This window comes from Camellia sinensis, chromosome 5, assembly GCF_055761805.1.
Source record: "Camellia sinensis isolate YWXY chromosome 5, ASM5576180v1, whole genome shotgun sequence".
Lineage (NCBI taxonomy): Eukaryota > Viridiplantae > Streptophyta > Magnoliopsida > Ericales > Theaceae > Camellia > Camellia sinensis.
Window position 1 is genome coordinate 191,358,067 of NC_138965.1, and position 19,954 is coordinate 191,378,020.

The 19,954-nt window shown below is 31.4% G+C and overlaps 1 protein-coding gene across 2 annotated transcripts; it reads right to left on the reverse strand.

Annotated features, from left to right (window-relative positions):
• Window positions 1-1,363: 1,363 nt before the first annotated feature.
• Window positions 1,364-4,624, reverse strand: LOC114288906 (zinc finger protein CONSTANS-LIKE 16). Of its 2 annotated transcripts, none has more exons than XM_028232522.2 (2): window positions 3,342-4,624; window positions 1,364-1,891 (listed from the first exon to the last, which is right to left on the reverse strand). In XM_028232522.2, exons 1-2 carry the CDS (start codon window positions 4,347-4,349, stop codon window positions 1,643-1,645), a joined length of 1,257 nt encoding a protein of 418 aa, XP_028088323.1. In that variant the 5' UTR covers window positions 4,350-4,624; the 3' UTR covers window positions 1,364-1,642. The 2 variants fall into 2 exon arrangements, with proteins under 2 accessions (XP_028088323.1, XP_082727046.1); XM_082870920.1 differs by having other exon boundaries at window positions 1,748-1,907; window positions 3,342-4,592.
• Window positions 4,625-19,954: the final 15,330 nt, after the last annotated feature.

The window sequence follows — 19,954 nt, forward strand, 5'->3', positions numbered from 1 at the left end:
ACCTATAAAAGCTCACAAGCATCACCTTGGAAGAGGTAATTGAACACAATTCTTTCTGAGAGCATAAAACTTTGTCTATTTGTCAAGCTTACTGACTTAGGCATCGGAGAGGTTTCCGGCACACACCCGCCGGCTAGCTCACGTTTGTGTTTTCAGGTGATAAAGCGACGTCGTACGGAGGAGCGTGGACTTGGTCAACAGGATTATACGAGAAGAATTATTTCCTCCCCGTACAATTGCATATAATTGAGATTCTTAGTTTATGAGACTCATATGGTTACAATTTTGTTCTCCGGATTGAATTCTGATAGACATTCCATCTTACAAAATTGACAAATTATTTAATTTTACAACTAATAATACAAAACAATCATATAAGTAATATTATATATTTCCATATTTATTACAAAATAAACCTAAGCACTAGGAGACATGGGACTAGTGGAGGATAGGGAAGGAGAAAGAGGATCCTAGTATTTGATTTTTCTCTATATTAGTTCAAGTGTTTCTCGTAATTCACATTGGCTTTTTTTTTTTTTTAATAAATGTAAAAATATCCCCATTGCCTTTCAAACATTGATTGATTAGAATAGTTTTTAGATTAAAAGACAGAATTTCTGAATAATGTCACTGAATTTAACATCTTTTGACATCATATTTTGTAGTACATTCAATGGTTATTGAATGAGTCTCATATCTCCACTAATATCCAACAATTGTGAATTTATCACAATCAATTGCTTACCATTAACCCAGCCAAAGATATCTTTATTCACCTCGAATTTAGATTTGTTGAATTTAGGATTTCAAATTTAATGGTAAAAATAAAAAAATAAGAAAAAACCTCAAACATCCATCTAATCATGTGGACTTGGAAAATAGTACTATTCTATCAAATAATTACCCACTAATATCTTTCCTTATTTTCAACATGAGAATACGAATAATTTATTTTCTTTTTCATCTAGACCTTCTATTCATAAGATTTCTCCAAATTCGTCATTGAAGTTAGAAACCCAAATTCAATGAGTTCAGATTTCTTTACCTAAACATTTTATTTTTTTTTGTTGGGACACATCTTTAACTAAAATTGACTCACTTGTTAAGGTTGTTGTGTTTCAATCTTGAATTTGTGACAATCAATTAAAATCATTTCTCATTGAAACGTTTTTGTTTTTTTTATACCTGTTGGTAAAGCATTACCTCTAATTCAACTAAAATTTAAGTACATTTGATTTTAGTACCCATATGGCCTTCCATGTCAAAATTTGTTTGTTATAGGTTTCCATTGTCAACATATCCCACTCAAAAAAAATTTCAATACATGGCACAGAGAGAGAGAGAGAGAGGGGAACCATGCATGTAATAGGTAAGCTTTTAAGCTTAGATTTTATTTACTAGATGAATAATACTATACAACCTATACAAAAATTTCAAGCAGAATGACTTGGCTTATTTACAGCCATTCAAAGAACTGATCACTACGATTTATATAACTGCAAAAATGACACCACCACAACATTCTGTATGACTTTTTTGTATAAAATTTCTGTAAGCTTAACATTTTCCTTAATAGCAGATATGTACAAGACCATTATAAAGGCATAATTAACATGCAAAACTAGATAGATAGTTTTACATTTCATTTGTTAAGCAAAGGAAAAGCAGGTCCTGCAAAATTGGCCCTCTTAATGAACCTACCTTTCATTCTGGGTCTCTTCTCTGCATTCAACTTCCGAACCTCGTACCTTATTTTCTTCGAGAACAACCTCTTACGCCGCTTCTCTCTATACCTTGACACTCTCGCTTCTCTTCCTCCATCCCCCATTGCTGTGTGTCCACCAATCACTCCTATATCTCCATATGGGTGGTGAACTGTTCCACAACTACCCTGAAAGATTGGCACTCTAGCAGTTTCATTACATTTTTAATCACAAAAACCAAATATAAAACCAGACACAGGAAATACACATTTCAGTTGGTGGGTTTCAATTCTGAGAAAATCCTGTGTGACAATATATTTTTTGTATCCAATTTTATGTTTAATTTATGTGCTTCTAGATTTTTTTGTTTTTTATTTTTATTTATTTATTTATTTTTAACAGAGAAAATGGACATATTAGGAGGCTAGTGTCAATGCCTTTTGTATATTTGTTGCAGGATTGAACTGGCCATATACTATTGACTACCCAAATAATGCCGAATAGAAACGGTACATATGTGATATGCCAAATGATAATTGGATTTGGATGGACCTCTATGATACAATAAGACAATGCAACAAGAAGCCAAATTGGAGCTGCTGAGGTTTTATCATTTTTCATTTTCATTTCCCTTTTCATTTCCATTCACAGACAACTCTCATGTGCTTCCAGTACGGATATCTGTAGTTTGGAACCCAAATTCTGTCTCATGCATCTCTCAATCACATGGTATAATTTTTAATTTAAATAATTGAGAGATGCATTAGATAGGGGACACCCTTTTTGAGAACAGGAAATTGCGCATTGATTGTTGAGATCCTTCTGCTACTAGTCTACGCTTAGCTACCTTTCGATGTATTTATACATTTACATAAACATATACATACATTTGAAATAAGCAGTCTTAAGAAACTGTCGCATGGCCTAGCATTTGTATATAATTGACTTGGTGCATATAGTACCTTAATCGGGAAACTTTATTGATGAAGAAAACAAATACATGTGAGAACTTATATCAATAAAGCAAGAAAGTATACCGAGCATTATAGCTAAACTCAATTAATCCCAATTAAATTGACACCAGAGAATTAGCTCAATCACATGCTAGCACTTAACTCGAGATTAGTAAGAGACCAATCAAAAGTAGCTAAAGAAAGTTTATAAAAAAAAATAATAATAATTAAAAAAAAAAAACAATAATCATGATGTATTTCTTTAACAATGATGTTTTATCCTAATCATTTTAATCTTTCAATTGATCGAAACTAAAACTTTATCAATTTTAATTTTAAAATGCTTATTTATGCAGAAACAATTATTACATGTACATGTACTGTTAATAATATTTTATCAGAAACGCATGCATTTGAAAGACAAAAAAATCTAATGGTTTTATATAATTTAGTATATGAATCGTAGTGTTTTCTTGATTAGTTAGAAGTTTTTCTCTTAAAATTATAATTCCAATAATAAATTTAACCATAAATATTAGAACAATTGTCAAGCTTATTTTTGAAACTAAACCAACAAATTTTAAACTATCATAGTTTGATGATTTAATTTTTTAAAATTAAAAAGAAAACTAAATATAGCTTTATACATTTGAAAGGAAAATTAGACATGGAAGAGAAAACATACCATGCAGTAAGGCCAACACTCACTAGGGTCGACCTCCGGCCGATCACCGGCAGTCCAAGGAGACCTCTGGTCAGCCCATGCCGACACGACTCCTTCATAATCAAGCCTCAGTAGCACCTTCTTCTTCATCTTCTTCTTTGCTTCGCCGATTTTACCAACTCCAACCTTGTTCTCATCTTCCTCACATCCCACATGAGAATCATAATCAAAATTCAATTCAAATGGTTCTCTCGCCATGTCGGTCTCGGTATCAACAACATGGACACAATTCATGGTTTCTTCATCTTCAATCTTAACTCTTCCACCATCACTTGAACAATCCTCCATTGAAATCGAAATCTTCTCTTCACAATCTAAAAGTCCAAGTCCTTCCATGTCAAATGACTCTTCATCAAGACCTTTGCCTAGCAAGCTTTCGACATCGGCTGCAAACTCTGCAAGCTCCGATTCAGAAGGAAGAAGCCCGTGTAAATTACTAGATCCATGACCGAGTTCAGATAACGTGGACTTCGATTGAATCGCTATATTTCTTGCTGCTTCGTTTGAATTTGCAGAATGACAGAGCTCTGCAACGAATGGATCGCATATGGGAACCCTATAAAGAAGCTGCTCGTCTTCGTTTTCTTCGTTTGAAGTCTCTCCTCCGCTCCCCAACTCGGGCACCATAGGATGTGAGTTTTGAGTCGGTTCTTGGGATTTTCGATGTTGATGAATGGATTGTTTTCCATGTCGTGGTGTTCGGGGCTTTCGGGTGAACCCTCGTTGCCATGAGGGCACAAAGTTCTCCAACGAGGACTCGTCGGAGGACTTGTCCGATGATGTTTTGAGACGAACTCTTTCGTGTCTGCTGGCCAATGAGTTCGCTGAGTGAACCGAAGCGTCACAAGTTTGGCATAAGAAAGCATCGTCGGCGGTGCAGTACCATCGGGCCCGCCTTTTTATGCAATTGTCGCAGGCTCGAGCGGTTTTGCCACCGACCGCATTGGCTACCTTTTTGTTGGACACCATTGAAGAAATTGAAGATTGTTAATGACAGAATGAAAATCAAAACTGCCAAAGAACTATGGAAGATGACCGATTCAGATCGATTCAAATCGACCAAAGCCAAATAACCAAAGAGATTTTACATGAACAAAATTCAAGATTGTAAATGATATGGTTTGAAATTTTTGAAATGAAACGAAGAAGGAAGAAAAATAAACAAAGTGGGTTTTTCATGGAAGTGTTGAGGGATTGCATCTTATGGGGAGATGTGCAATTATTTGTATGTTGGGGGTGGTGGAGGCCCACATGCTGCACTTTTGCAGGCCCATTTAAGGGCTCTTCTTTTCTGGATGCACTTTTGGGTCAGGCAGAGGGGGATTGTGCTTTTGGGGCCCACCAAGGAGGCCTTATCTGTTGTTTTATTGGTTGAGCTTATAAAAGTCATCCTAACTTCTGGAATGTGATTGGTTACATTTCTAATCTAGGGATTTCCAGTGGGACCCTCTTTGCTGAGGATCAGAATGTGAGAGTCTTTTATCCAATCTCTCTCCTCTTTCCTTCCTTCTCTCAGCTTCTTGAGTGATTTTGGATGATTATTTTACACTATTTTATTACTTGATACTTGTTAAGATATTTATTAAAAACTTAACAAATATACATATATATATATATATATATATATATATTAAGTTCCACTCTCTAACCAATGAATATTATGTTAGACCATCTTCAACGGTTCATCAAACCCAGTATCAAATTTAAAATTTGGTGAAAAAGTTACTATTTGATGCTCCAACGATTGCATCAAATCGATATCAAAATGAGATTTCACCAAACATTTCATCAAACTGAGAACAGGCGAAGCATTTCACCAAATCACTGTTACTGACCGTTGGGGTGATACCAACCGGTCGACCAGCCGATTGACCGGCCGGTTGACCAACCGGTCAATCAGTAAAAGATTCAAACAGTTCAAAAAAAGTTCAAATAGTTCAAAAAAAAATTTCCCTAACCGGTCAACCGGTCGACCGGCCGGTCGTCCCGGAAAAAGTTCAGAAAGTTCAACAAAAACGGTTCAGACAATTAAAAAAAAAAAAATTCACTCACCGGTCGACCACCCGGTTGTCCCTGGACAGATTTGGTGAAAGGTGAACCGTTGGAGCACTTGGTACCAGATTTGATGAAATGAGTCATTTTTTACTCAAATTTGATAAAAAATCTTATTCACCGTTGGAGATGCTCTTAGGACAACACTACATGAATTTCCCAAAAAAAAAAAAAAAACATTTGTTTGGTTACTGTTTTCAGAAATTATTTTTATATGATTTTTTGTTTGTTTTTATTAATTTTTTTTCATTTTTTAGTCATTATTTTTTAATTTTTAAATACATCAAAATTGAGTACATTTAAGTAAAAAAATTTAACTAAAATTTATATTTAAAAAATCACTAAAAATAAACAAAAATTCATTTAGAAACAATTTAAAAAAAATCAAACCACACTTTGTCAGTTTCTTCCCCCACTGAATTGGAAAGAGACCCTTTTGTTGGTTGGCCTCCTATTCCATTATATACTTGTTTAAAGTTCAAACTTTCTGGTTGTGGTCCCTGCTCTATCTGTCCCTCAATCATTTTTAAGAGTCAGTAATTCAAAATAATTATAAAAATATTAAAGTCTCCTTTGAGAGTTTAATTTTTTAATGGTGTTTTGATTTTTAATTTTTTTTTATAAATTGAAATTTTTTTTAATATATTTGAAAATGACTCTTTTTAGTTATATCGAAAATCATAAATTATTGAAATGTTTAACTTCTTCATTTTTTTATAGTGATTTTTCAATTATTTTGACATTTTTAATTTTTTTTTATACTATTTTAGCCAAAAAGCTAAATTATCAAAGGAAAACTAAGTAAGAGTGAAATAAATGATCTCATAAAAGTAAATTTATAGTTTTTATTGACAACAAAATATACTCACCCACACGTTTATATTTTTATAGTTATTTTATAATCTTTTCACTGAAACATAATATGGGGTTATTATATGTAAGTGAAGTCAGGAATAAAAAAATACAAATTCATCAAAAAATATACAAACTTAATTATTAACATGTATAAGCTTTTCCTGATATTTTTTTGAATAGTTACCTGTTGCATTATTTTCCCAAACATAATTATCCTTTTCATTTACACTGTGGTAGATTCGCTTACTGGAAATGTAGCGGTGTTTTGGGAAGTTGGCCAAAAGCTGGCCAAAAACTGGCTTTTGACTCTTTTAGCCAAAAAAGCTAACTTTTTAGATAGTGACTTGGATAAAAAAATTAACTTTTTTGACTAAAAAAAAAGCTAAAAGCTAGCTTTTTCAATGTACTTGCCATTACATAGGGAAAGGGTACGGTGTGCACGTTTGTAGGAGTGCATATCATATACCCCTATTATGAATTAACATAATTTTATTATAAAATTTATAATATCAACATAAAATGTATAATTTTATCATAAATTAATATAAAAAAATGTCTAAAATTTTATGATTCATGTTACAAAAATTTATGACTTGATTACAATATTTTTTATAATGCCAATTTATAACGGAGATTACATATTTTGTAATTGATATTATAAAATTTTATGATAAAATTATACCAATTTAAATACGTATACATGTACATATCTTTGTTTGCAAAAAAACATTGCATTTGTTATTCTCAAACACAACTTTATTTTGTGTACATAGTTGATATTTTCTCTCTTTAAACGTTTTTTCCTTGATAAATAGTTTAATATGCCTCGCAATTATTTAATTATAATCCATTGAAGGCAGTCTCTGTTCGATTGTTAATATTCGAACCATTAATTTTTGTTAATTATCTAAATGAGCAAAATGATATGAAGTAAATAAAACATTAAAAAAAAAAAAAAATTAGTGTGCAGATACAAATTCTCCACCCTTTTTAAGAAAATTCTCGTGAGTTTAGAACATGTTTGATAAGATGGAATGAACTGAAGTGGGAATGGAATTAGATTGAGAATCGAATATAAAGTTTAATGGATTGTAATGTTCATTCACATTCCATTATTTGGTTGCCAACATGGAATGACGTAGGAATATTATGATAATTCTCATATTAATGTTTGGTTATATTTATTAAACTCATAGAATAGAATACGTTTTTATTATTATTGTTTTTTTAACAAGTTAGTAAAAAATAAATTAAAATTTTATATTGATCATGATAATATTGAAAGTTGTGAAAATGATGGTGTGACTCATAGTAGTGGTGGCGGCGGTGACGACATCAGTGGTGGTGATATCAATGATAGTAAGATGGTGGTAGTAGATTGTTATGGCCTTAGTGGTGGTAAGGTGATGTCATGGTTGCGATGGTGGTGGTGGCGGCGACGGCGGCGGCGGCCAACGATAGTGGTGACGATAGTAATAGTGATATTGGGAGTATGGTAGTGTAGTGGTTGTGGCGGCAATCGTGATGGTGGTTGTGGTGGCAATATGGTGGTGGTGGTGGTGGTGGAGGCGGCGACAATAGGGCAACAACGGCAACGACAATAAGGTGGTGGAATGGGTGGTGGGAGAATGTAATGGTAGTAGTAATTAAATAATAATATTTTTTTAAAGTGTTAACAAAAAATAATAATAAAATTTTATGATAATTCCATGATGGAATGGAATAATCATTCCTTTGGTTGAATGAAAGAATATGCATTCTCACATTTTGTTAAAATAGTCATTCCAATAGAATAACTATTCCTACTTAAATAAAACGTACCAAACAAAAAATATATATATAAATTTAGAATAGACTTTTCATTTCAGCTCATTTCATCATAATAAACTCGAGTTTTATCTTGTTATTTTCCTTGGAAATACTTTTCTTAAAATGAAGTTCCTTGTAAGATAGAAATTCTAAAAAAGTCTTAGGAGGTTGGTTTCCATATATATCATCAATTAACTAGTAGAATTTAGTTATTTTTTAAGTGTGGTGTGAACATAGAAGAATGTCTTGCAAGTGTAGAGTCAGCAACAGCAGATGATTAAGTTTTCGTTTGGAATTTGAGCTAGTTTTTTTTTCTCTTTAATTTTTTTAATTATTTTAGTTTGTGGTTAAAAAGTTTCGTTTGACATGAGTTTTTTAATTTTTTTTACTTTTGTAAGAGGAAAAAAATTCCGTTTGGGATGGGCTTTTTAGTTTTTTTGATTTTTGTAAGAGAAAAAATAAAATGATTATGGTTTAGATATGACATTTTGTTTTATTGACTTTTTAACCTATTTTGTTTTTTTGTGACTATTTAGCTTAAAAAGTTTATACCAAACATAGCCTAAGTAATTCTGAGAGGTACATTTAGACCTATCTTAGAAAGTAAAAAAAAAAAATTAACTTTTTTAGTTTTTTTTTTATATTTTTTATGAAAAAATATGTAAAAAAATAGAGAGGTGATATAATCTAAATAAATCAATAAATGAAGAAGATGAGAAAACAAGCTTTTACTGTGAACGATGTTCTCATTCCACTTGAATTTTCTCTCTTGGTTCAACCTTATGGGCTGTGAAACGGATTGTGAATCGGTTATAAATTGATAATTAAGGTGAATTGATCGTTGCACAAAATGTTTTTTATTTTTATTTCCAATTGTATATTTTTGGGTGTATTTGTTTAGGCAGATTAAAAAATTAAAAAAAAATAAAAAATAAAAAAGAAACGTATTAATTGCTTTAAAATCATCATGACTTTAGAACTCAATCTAAACCACACAAAAAAGAAGGGAGCTAGCTATCCCACCTGATTTTTTTTTATTGTTTTGTCTCACCATCATGTAAAATAATTGTATTTGGTTCCAGATTAAATGTAGGGTTGTAATAAATTGAGTGTTCATGAACAATTTCAACTCAATTCATTGAAGTTCGTTTGCTAAATAATTGAAATCAAGCCAAATTTTTAGACCCGGCTAATAATTGAGAGCCATGTGCAAATCGAATCAAACTCAGCTCAAATAAACTCATGAACGTAAGGATATATGAATTACTTTTTTATCAATTATATTTTTATTAATTTATTTTATTTTTTATTTATCTTTGGTTATAGATTTACATACTTGATTAATGACACTTATTAATAATATGATTATTTTTTTATATTTTTCTTGTAATTCCTCTTAATGTAGATGTTAATTTAGGGTTAATTTTTCATTCCGAGTTCTAATTCAATTTGTTTATGTGATCAAGTCAATTCAAGCCAACTCAAGTTTCTCAAATAGTAGACAAGTTAAGCTTAAGCTTGATTCTTTAAACTCTTCTTGAGTTCGGCTCAAACTCCTACTTGACTCTTTTTTAGCTAGCAAAGTTCGAACACCTCAAAATTCAACTCAACTCAACTCAACTCAGTTTGTTCGCAAACAATATGCTAGAACACTATCTTTGTAGAGTTCAAACATACCTAATCACAACTTTATGAAGGAGAGGGTCATTTCTTGTCATGTATTTAAATTAAATGAAACAGTAATAAAATCAAAGTTAATCATTGAGTAGTTTAAGAATATCACATGATATTATTTACATAGTGTTCTCAACTAATAACGTACAGAAATAATAATATTGACGAACCTTTTATTAAGCAATTAAGAGATAATTAATTAATCACATCATGTATTTTGTTATTTTTATTTACCAAGAGCACCATGTACGTGGAATCTTATAAAGGCACGTAGTGGCAGAGATTCTCTCTTGAATTAATAGATAGAATTTGATCCTAGGTAAGAAGATTAAGAGGGGAATGAACACGATTGAGAAAATGAAGCACAACAAAGTATGTGGATATGGTTTAATCAGGACAAATAGACTTTAATGACAATGGATAGAGATGATGTGGAGGCCTCATCCATGCTCTTGTAATTCCAACTAGCAGAAGAAAATCCCTGGCATCAGTTTGGAAGATTTATTCACCAAAGTTTTCCAAATTCATGGGCTTTGACAATGACTCATTGTCACCTTTACACATTTCACACTCACACTCACACTCACACTCACACTTGATTAATATTTCAGTGTTGATATGTGAAGAAAAATCTTCTACTTTTATTGGAAAACGGTAGAAAAATAATTATTGTTGAAATAGCTAAAAGTTTATTTAAAAATGGTAATTTGATTATAAACAATTGAGCATGCAAAAGTCACATATTTATCTTGACCTAAACCAGTTTTCATATAAATTCTAACTTTTCTGGCTTCTCAATTTCTAATTTTTCCTTTGACAACTTCATTTTCAAATTTTCATTTTAGTGTTTTATTTATTATTTATTTTTATTTAATTATTTTGTGGCACATTTCTAATTCATTCTAGTGTTCAAATTTGAGTTCAACTTAAATTATTATTTTTTGATATATATTTTTTAACTTTTTTTTTTTATTGTTTTTGTATTTAGAAAGAATTTAGTTTTTATTTGAAGTAGAACTATTCTTATTATAAACAAGAAGAGGTTCCAAACGGGACAACGACAACTAGACATTACAACATATAAGAGTTTTAGAGATTAAATGTTTTGGTTTCTAAAAGTAAAAATTTTGTTGCAAAAGACATTTAGAGATCAATTTCTATTATTGTGAGGATAGTCGCTAAAAGGTTGTTTTGAAAAGTCAAAAATAAAACTTTTAGCGACAATTTTAAAAATGTCACTAATAGATAGACTTTTAGAGATAATAATTTGGTCTCAAAAGAATAATAATTCATTACCAATGTCCAATTTTCATTACTAAACACACAATAACACTTTTTGTAACAAAAATATTTAATCTCAAAAAAATAATTTTATCCTTAAATTAAATTTTTAAAACCTTAATTTTTTAGAGTGAAAACAACATCGTCGGCTATTATGGTCACACACCACCGTTGGCAACCTAGAAAATTAAAATTTATAGTCATGCCCTTCAAAGTAGATCATCTTAGCGCATCTCCAATGGACCTCTCAAAACACTTGTCAAAGTTATAATTTAGCAATAGTGATAAAAAGTGGGTCTCCAATGGCTTGCTATTTTACTTGCCAAAGATGGCATATGCCATATCTGTTCTCAAATTTGACAAGTAAAATAGCAATTGCCAAACATGCCACATCAGTAAATATGAACATATCTATGGTTCCAAATTCAGTTGAAGAATTTGAATTGAAATAGTAGAAAACCAAGTAATTTTTCAAATTTAATTTTTCTATTTAATTTTTCAAATTTAATTATATTTAATTTTTTTCATTTTTTATATTTGTCTAGTCGAGAACAAAATAAATATATAATTTTTTTACAAATAGTTAAAAAAAGGTCATAAAATCCAAAAAATAAACAAAAATAAAATCACAAAAAAATCTATATCCAAACAACACCTACAAATTTGGAGAAAAAGTTGGTTGAGAATTGTCAAAATAACAAGTGACCATTGGAGTACCATTACTATAATTTAAAAAAATAATACTATTTATTACCAAATTATATAATAGAATAGGTATTATAAGAACAACCATTAACAAAAGCAAAGGCTTTGTGCTTGACTTTGCTTTAGCTTTTATAACGTGGCAGCATATTAATCGATGTGGAGACATGCCAAACGCTTAACTATCTCTAACGTTAAATAAAATTTAGGGTAAATTATATATACCTCTCTGAGATTTAGTTAAATTACAAATATTTTCTTGAGGTTTAAAAAATTATAAATTTATTCCTAAATGCTATATTTGCATAACAAATTAGGGAGTAATTTGTTATGAAATTTAAACCTCGGAGGACAAATTGTTATGAAAATACAAACCTTAGGGTGCGGGATGTAATTTCCGAAACCTCAAAGGGGTATCTGTAATTTAGCCAAATCTCAAGGGAGGTTATGTATTTTGCCCTAAATTTTTTTATTAAATTTAAGGATAAATTATAAATACGTTTCTTAAGTAATGCTTAAAATACGAATTATCTTTGTAATTTTAAAAATTACAAGTACCTTCTTATCAAAAATTTTTATTTAATAGAATTAATTAAAAAAGTGAAATTTCTAATTGTTTACCTATACAATAATGAAATTATCTAAATTATTAATTGAAATAAAATTTTAACATTATTAAAAACTGTTAATTAACTTGATGATTTATTAATAAAAGAACCTATTTGTTATGGAATTAGAACCTTTAGAGGGCATAATGTAATTTCTAGAACTACATGAAGTAATTTGTAATTTAAGTAAATCTCAAGGGAGTGTGTTTGTAATTTACCTTAAATTTAAATAAAATTTGATGAAATTTTGATTTAATACTGTTCATTTTGACGCTAAAATTAAATTTTTTATCAAATTTTTTCATATTCTCGGTTGTTCGAAAGGACATCCGAATAGATGTTTGGAGGTCGTCCGGACATGAACAAAAAAATTGTCGATGGACATCCAAAAGAATGTTCGGCCCAACTATAACAATTTAAATTTGATGAAAAACGAAAGCTCCCATTTATTTAATGAAAGTTTTAGTTTTCTTTTCATTTGATATGAATCCGGTGAAAAGGTTAAATTGTCAAAATGAGACACTTTCTATCAAATTCAAATTTGATTAAACATCTGACGTCAGATTAGGGATACTCTAGCTAAGAACATTTCCAGAAGTTAGATCCTACAAAAATTCAAATGGATAAAGACTGGTAGCTCGAAAATCGTGGCTCGAAATCGGCCCGAATTGCAAAACGACGTCGTTTTGCAATTCGATTTTTTTTTTTTTCTTTTTCTTTCTTCCTTTTCTTCTTCTTCTTCTTCGTTGAAACCAGAAGAAGAACAGAGGGGAAGAGGAGAGAGGGAGCCTCCGCCCGCCGTCCTCGTCGCGAGGAGCTCGTCGCCTCCGCCACCTTCGCCCGTCGCAGAAGCTCCGATCGTCGCAGCCCCGCCGCAGCTCGTTGCAGCCCCGCGCAGCCCCGACTCCGGCCCCGACTCCTCCTCCAGCCATTTTTATGGCCCCCTCCCCTCCCTCCTCCTCCTTCCTCCTTCCTCCTTCCTCCTTCCTCCTCCTCCTCCTCCCTCCTCCTTCTCCTGCTGAAAACAAAAATCGAGCCACTCTCGAGCCACAAGATTCGAGCTACGAATCACTGCCGAATTCAAATTAGTTGAAAATTTCAATTATAATTTTGTCCATTGGGATGGAGCCTATTTGTTTACTAATAATGTTAGAATAACCATATTTGTTTGGGAGATTGACTAATAAAGTCTCATATTTTAGATTTATAATCTATATAATTTTATATTTTTTTCTTGTAATATATTTAGTCATAATGTGTAATGATTTATTTGCTCTCTACATTGGATTGTCATATTTAGAAAAAGTATACTAAGGAGTTTTTTAATATCATATCATACCCGTCACGTTATAGTGTTACACTTGGAAAAAATACACTAAAGAAATTTTAATTTTTTTAAAATGTCACATCATACTCATTACGTTAGAATGTCACATGTCATGTTTGGAAAAAGTATATTAAAGAGTTTTTAATTTTTTTTTAGAGTGTCACATCATATTCGTCACGTTGTCACATTTAAAAAAGTACACTAAGGAGTTTTTATTTTTTTTGAGTGTACGAAGGAATTTTTAGTTTTTTTAGAGTGTCACATTAATACCTGTCATATTAGAATATCACATCATAGATGTTACATTAATAAAAATGTATAGTTGTCCTCCAAAACACTACCAAAATCAAAAATAGGACCGCAAGGAAAGAAACTCTCTACTAATAAAACTTAATAGATCAATAGAAAAAAATTAAGACTAATTAGAATACTTGTTTATGAGATGAGATTTATTGTTAAATATCCTTTTGATCTTATGTGTTAATATTGAATTAATATATTAATTAATTTTTTCATAATTTGGTGAGTAGGAATAGGGAGTGAAAGCATTTAGCTGGTTTGGTTTTACTTTTTAGGATTTATTTTTTAGAAAATTAAATGTTTTAATTTTTTGTATTTTTTTAATATTTTCAGTAATTTTTAAAATTTTTAAATACACTTAACATAAATATACTTAAAAAATATAATATTTATGAATTTTTTTTTATAAAAAAAATTCACTAAATACTAAAAACATAAAATAAAAAAAATAAGAATTCAATATATTTTCGTATTCTTGTGTATTTATTGATTTTTTTACAAATATTTTATTTTTAGATATATATCTAAGTAAGGTGTATCTAAAAAAGTACAAAACAAAAATTACTTAAAATTTAAAAAATATTCACTAAAAATAAAAAAATACGAAAAATAACAAATTTAATTTTTAGAAATTAAACCTAAAAGATTGAAACCAAACACAGTAAGTATTTTTTGGTGAAAATTAAGTAAATTCCAATATACAATTATTTTTAAATATAAACTGTGATTAGTACTTTTGATTCCTTTACCAGATAGTGTTATACACGTATCATTTTTTTGGTGGTTTGTGAGGTTGTAAAGTAAATATTCTTACAGAATGATAAACATAAAGCAAAGGCAAGAAAATAAATGTGTTTGAATTATTTTGAATGGGGTATCTTTGTCCTTACGTGCGGGCCACTTTGGCTATTTATTTGGTACCAGAAAACATTTTATGGCAGAGAGGAATATACTTTTGTAGTGGGATAGCTATTGTAGTGAAGTTGTCTTCTGGTACCTTGTTTCGTCCCTCATTTTCAGTCTTTTTTTTTTTGTTGATTGTTTTGGTATATAATGTTGTACTCTTTAAAAGAGTATCCCGAGAATTACGGGCAGTTTACTCAAATGTGTGTAGATCATTTTTTGATGTGGCGAATAGGGCTGTTGGAAAAGAGGCGGCGGTCAGCTCCGGCTATCAAAGCTAAGGTGTCTGAATAGAAGGGTTAGCAGAGGTAAGAGAATTTGTAAAATTTATAGGATAAAAGATTTGGAGTATTTTATAAAAAATGGAAGGAGGTATGAGCGGCCAGTATCGGGCTCCCTTTGCGTACCGCCGGTCAAGGACATCGGTGGCCAGTGGATATAAGCGAAGTTACCGTGGTCGTGCACCTTTTAAGGTAGCATATGTTTGCAGACAATATGTTCAGAATATTCCCCGATATATTAAGAAGACTAAAAGGGGAGTAAGGAAGTTACAGCTGTACGATGAACAATTAAGGGACGTTAAATTTGATAATAAAGGTGTGGCGAGATTGCTTAATGGTATTGAGTTGGGTAATAAGAGATGTGACCGTCAATCAGACAATATCATGGTTAAGGGTATAAAATTAATTAGGAATGTTCAATTGGGACAAGATGCTAAAGGCGAAGCTGTAGTCCACCGCGTATTGTTTTCCGTCATAAGTGATAATAGTTCGTCAGATTTCGTCCCCACACTTGACAAGATATTTATTGAAATTGGCAAGGGTAATCCTGAGACCTAGGTTATTGATCCTGACCAGTCCGACAGGTTTCGGATGCTAAAGAAAATGAGATTCAAACTCGTTGGTGGCAAGGACAAAGAGTACGTTCGTCACGTGATAGAAGTTGTGGACCGGTTCTTCCCAGTTGATGTTTGAACTGACTACAAAGATACACTGTTGGAAAATATTAGAAGTATTCAAAAGGGTACTATATATTTAGTGGCTGCTACTATTAGTGGAAAAAAATGCAAAATTACATTAAGGAATCATATGTACTTTAAGACTGTTTACAATTATAATTTATGTATTTTTATTTGTAATGTTCAGGTTTTGAATAGAGGTGGACGATATAAAAACTGGTATTGTTGAAGGTGTTTTAGCAAGTGATTTCAGTTGTATTGAACTTGCGTTGCCTAATGTATTTTCTCAGTTGAGATTGAGATATAAACAAAAGAGTATTACGGTTGATAAAATATTGATTAAATATTTCCCTCTTTGCACACCCAATGCTAGTGGATTGGTCAGAGTAAATGTTTATAATCGGAGGTTAGATAGTAATGACAGTCTGCAGCGTGGTTTCTTTTCCCTATGAATTGTCAATGCGAGTTAGCCTATTATGAGAATGGTTATTGTTCAATTAACGACAAACAGGTACCATGAATGGTGAAGTTTTGACTTGAAAATTCGAATATTAAAAAGGGGATTACGTATTGTAAAATAAAGGGGTATCTGAAGTATTCTACGAGTGACATACCAGAAGATTCTCAAATGAGGGCCCTCTCTATTGTAGTGTTATCTAAAAAATATACTAATGAAAATGTTGATGTTTGGCATTGTCCTCCAACGAAGGCCATTCCGATTCTGACACGAACTAAGTTTGTGGGTTTACCAGAGAGGCAAAAGATTTGTTATTAGGAGGTTTTGGGAAGAGTGGTTCAGTTATTCATGAATGCAGAGGTCGTCTGAGTTTGTCTGAGATTGATGTACGCAGAAGTGGTGATGGAACTAGTGATATTGATCATGGTCTGTCGATTTCGAAGGTTGGTGTTAGCAAGGAAGAAGTTGATCGTAGAGGATCAATTGTTATGGATCCAGCAGAATTTTATTAGAGATGTAATCAGTTCAATAAGGATAGTATTTAGGTAAAAAAATTTACTAAACCGATAATGTTAGTTTTTTTTAATTTATTTTGAATACCGATACATATCGCTTCTCCCATCAAACCGCACTAAACTAAGCTGATTGAAACAGTTCAATTTGGCGCGGTTTAATCGGTCTAAGACCTTTCAAATTTTAGCTACTTTTAAATATAAGGGTGTTTTGGGAAGTTGGTTTTTTTTGCTTTTTTGGGATTTTGTCTTTTTGTGGGTAAAAAATGTGAGAGATGATATGATCCAAAATAGGAAAATTCTATTTGTACACACCAAGTTTTCTTATTGAATTTTTTCAGAATCACAATTTTATCCTTTAACAAAATTACCATCTCACCCACCACCATCTCACCCACACATGTCATGATTTCTCCATACACATCTCACCTACCACCATCTCACCAACCACTTCACTGTCGGCCATTGCCTCTTATTGCCCAAACCTCAACATACACAGCATTTTCTTTCACTTTCCCCACTCCTTTCAGCCCCTACAAATTACTTATCAATCTTGTGCAAATGTGACTTAGGAGCATAATTGATCATTTGGTTACACAACAAACCATTTAATATGCTTGAAACCTTTAAGTTATAGATGAAATACTTGAGAGCTATAAGTTAAATTTGATGTAAATCATTGAGAGGGAGTTGATTTCCATCCCAATGTAACATGCCTATGGGGTACCCGTGCGCGTTAAACAGTTCGGACCCTCGATCTCTTTGATCTAGTCTCACTAGTGCACTATAAAACATAGATGAGAGTGCAGATTTGGTAACTTTTAGAAAATCCATTTTATTGCAAAACTTTTTGCCAGAAATGGACTACGTCATCAGAGCTCAGAGTCGCCACTTAATTTTTTGGGAAATTAGGAAACCCATTACTCGTGCCAAGGCCACTGTTCGTCATAACCAAAGTTGTCTCGGTTCAGAACCTTAGGTATGAGAGGGGAGTGTCATTAATTGAGCATCCCCGCTCACCCGATCAAATGATTGGCCTTTACTAAACCATGATATGAATTTTATTTACTTTATATGTTCATATTTTGATTATTTAATAAATCCTAAAAATTACTGTGAGAACCCGTATTTTTGCATATTAAATTACTTTGGTAATTATATTTAGCTACTTAAATTTTGTAATCAACATCTATAATCCAATTCCATAATAACATTTTCTGATGAAATTCTATAATTAACTTTTAATTATTTAATTAGTGCAATTTTTATCTTCATAGTATTATTATTATTGTTGTCGTTGTCATCGTCGTTTGTCATCATTTTTATGACTACACAAATCTAATTTTTAACATATATTATTCTGTATAAAGTTTTGCATTAATAATTTGTGCACATGAAAATTAACCCATGGAGATTAATTGGTTCAATCTCATGTCTTTTAGTTACATAAAATAATAGTATAATATTAAAGTGACTCAAAATCATATATATACAAACAAAAAAAAAAGAAATTGAAAGAATGGCTGGCCTCTTCCCAAGGTTTTTTCTTGGGCTTTGTTGAGCATGCATATGTAAGAGCATGCTTCTCCAACAACACACACAACCTCATCAAAGGTGGACAAGCATGCCTTAACACTCTAAGGCTAAGCATACTCTAAGCCTCAAAGCCTAATCTTGTAGATGATAGTTCCCAAGTCAAGAGAAATAAATAAATAAATAAAATAAAAATAAAGATGGCCTCCAAGCTCCTACATATAGAACATTATCCAGCCCTTTTTCTTTTGTTATCCACGGCTGAGCAAAGAGAAGCAAAGCAAAGAAAGAAAGAGTAGAAAAGAAAGAAATGAGAGGAGAGGGTGCTTGGTGGTCACCAATTCAAAACAAATTTTGGAGAATAATTGTAAGAAGCTCTTGAAGTAAGAATACTCAACCTCTATCCTCCCTTAGATTTTTTTTTTACTAAATCTATATATTAAAAATATGCAAGAGTGTGCATTGTTAATACACACATAGCAAGAATAACTCAATGCATGTTTATATTTTGATAGAATGACAATCTTATGATTATATGATTTCTATTCTTCTTGCAAGCATAGATTAGATGGTTTAGCTACTGATTTTATCTTCTTATATGCTCAAATATTCTCTGTTATTTGAAATAATCTTGCATGGGAGTAAAATGAGATAGGGTTGGTTCATTTTTACTCAAAACATATATTTCCTTCACAGTTTTAGATTTTATCAGAGATAAAATGCTTTAATAAATTGAAAATAACTTGTGTCAAAAATCTGTTGGTACTGGGAGTATATATAGGTGTTCTATACACGTGTAAATTTTTATAAAATCATTGGACACCATTTTCTTACCGAAATAAATATTTGTCCTAAGTGTTGTTCATAATACAGCAGAAACTGTGACTTCAAACCGGTCCCATTTTCTCTGAAAATGGTCTTTTTCTACACGACCACTTGGGATAGTTAGATATAAGAGTTATCTTTCATTTGCCACTGATTTCAGAAAAAATGGATAAGTCTAAAAGGAGAAATTGTAGTTTTACTAAAATGTGACAGAATCTGTCCAGTTTTCTTAGAAAAATTATTTGACCATCTTACATTGGTTTTCAGTCTTCACACCCCTCTGGAAATATGTTCTAAACTCAAAAATTTAGCAAACCGTTCTAACCATGCCTCTTTTCGAAACCGTTTGAGGCCCCTTTTTATTTTTTGAACACAGAACACCTGTGCTGGAGGTTAATGTAACTCACTGTCCCAGAAAACCAGTTTTCTTCCAAAAATTATTTCTCCATTTTAAATCATTTTTAGCCCTGGTATTCTTCTCGAAATATTTTCCTAACTCGATGAAATAGCACCAGTTAAAATATTATAATGGTTGAACTTCGTTTGGTATGGATTTCATATTTTTTTTTCTGACCATACAGTGCTGAAAGAAGAAGTGTGTTAATTCTTAAGAAATTTTGTGATGATTCCTAAGACATTCTATCACATTTATTTTGGTTGCCATATATGATTGTGTTGTGCTATATAAATATTGTATCACTGTGGTTATCAAGCTAAAACTTGCACGTGCATAAAAAAAAATGTGAATTCAACGAAGTAAAGAAACACGAAATTGAAC

What these genes read in the sequence shown, in the direction of transcription:
- LOC114288906 (XM_028232522.2), bottom strand. Translation starts at nt 4,349, where the DNA reads ATGGTGTCCAACAAAAAGGTAGCCAATGCGGTCGGTGGCAAAACCGCT. An exon ending in AGTGTTGGCCTTACTGCATG is followed by an intron (nt 1,892 to 3,341) that starts GTATGTTTTCTC and finishes CCAATCTTTCAG; the next exon opens with GGTAGTTGTGGAACAGTTCA.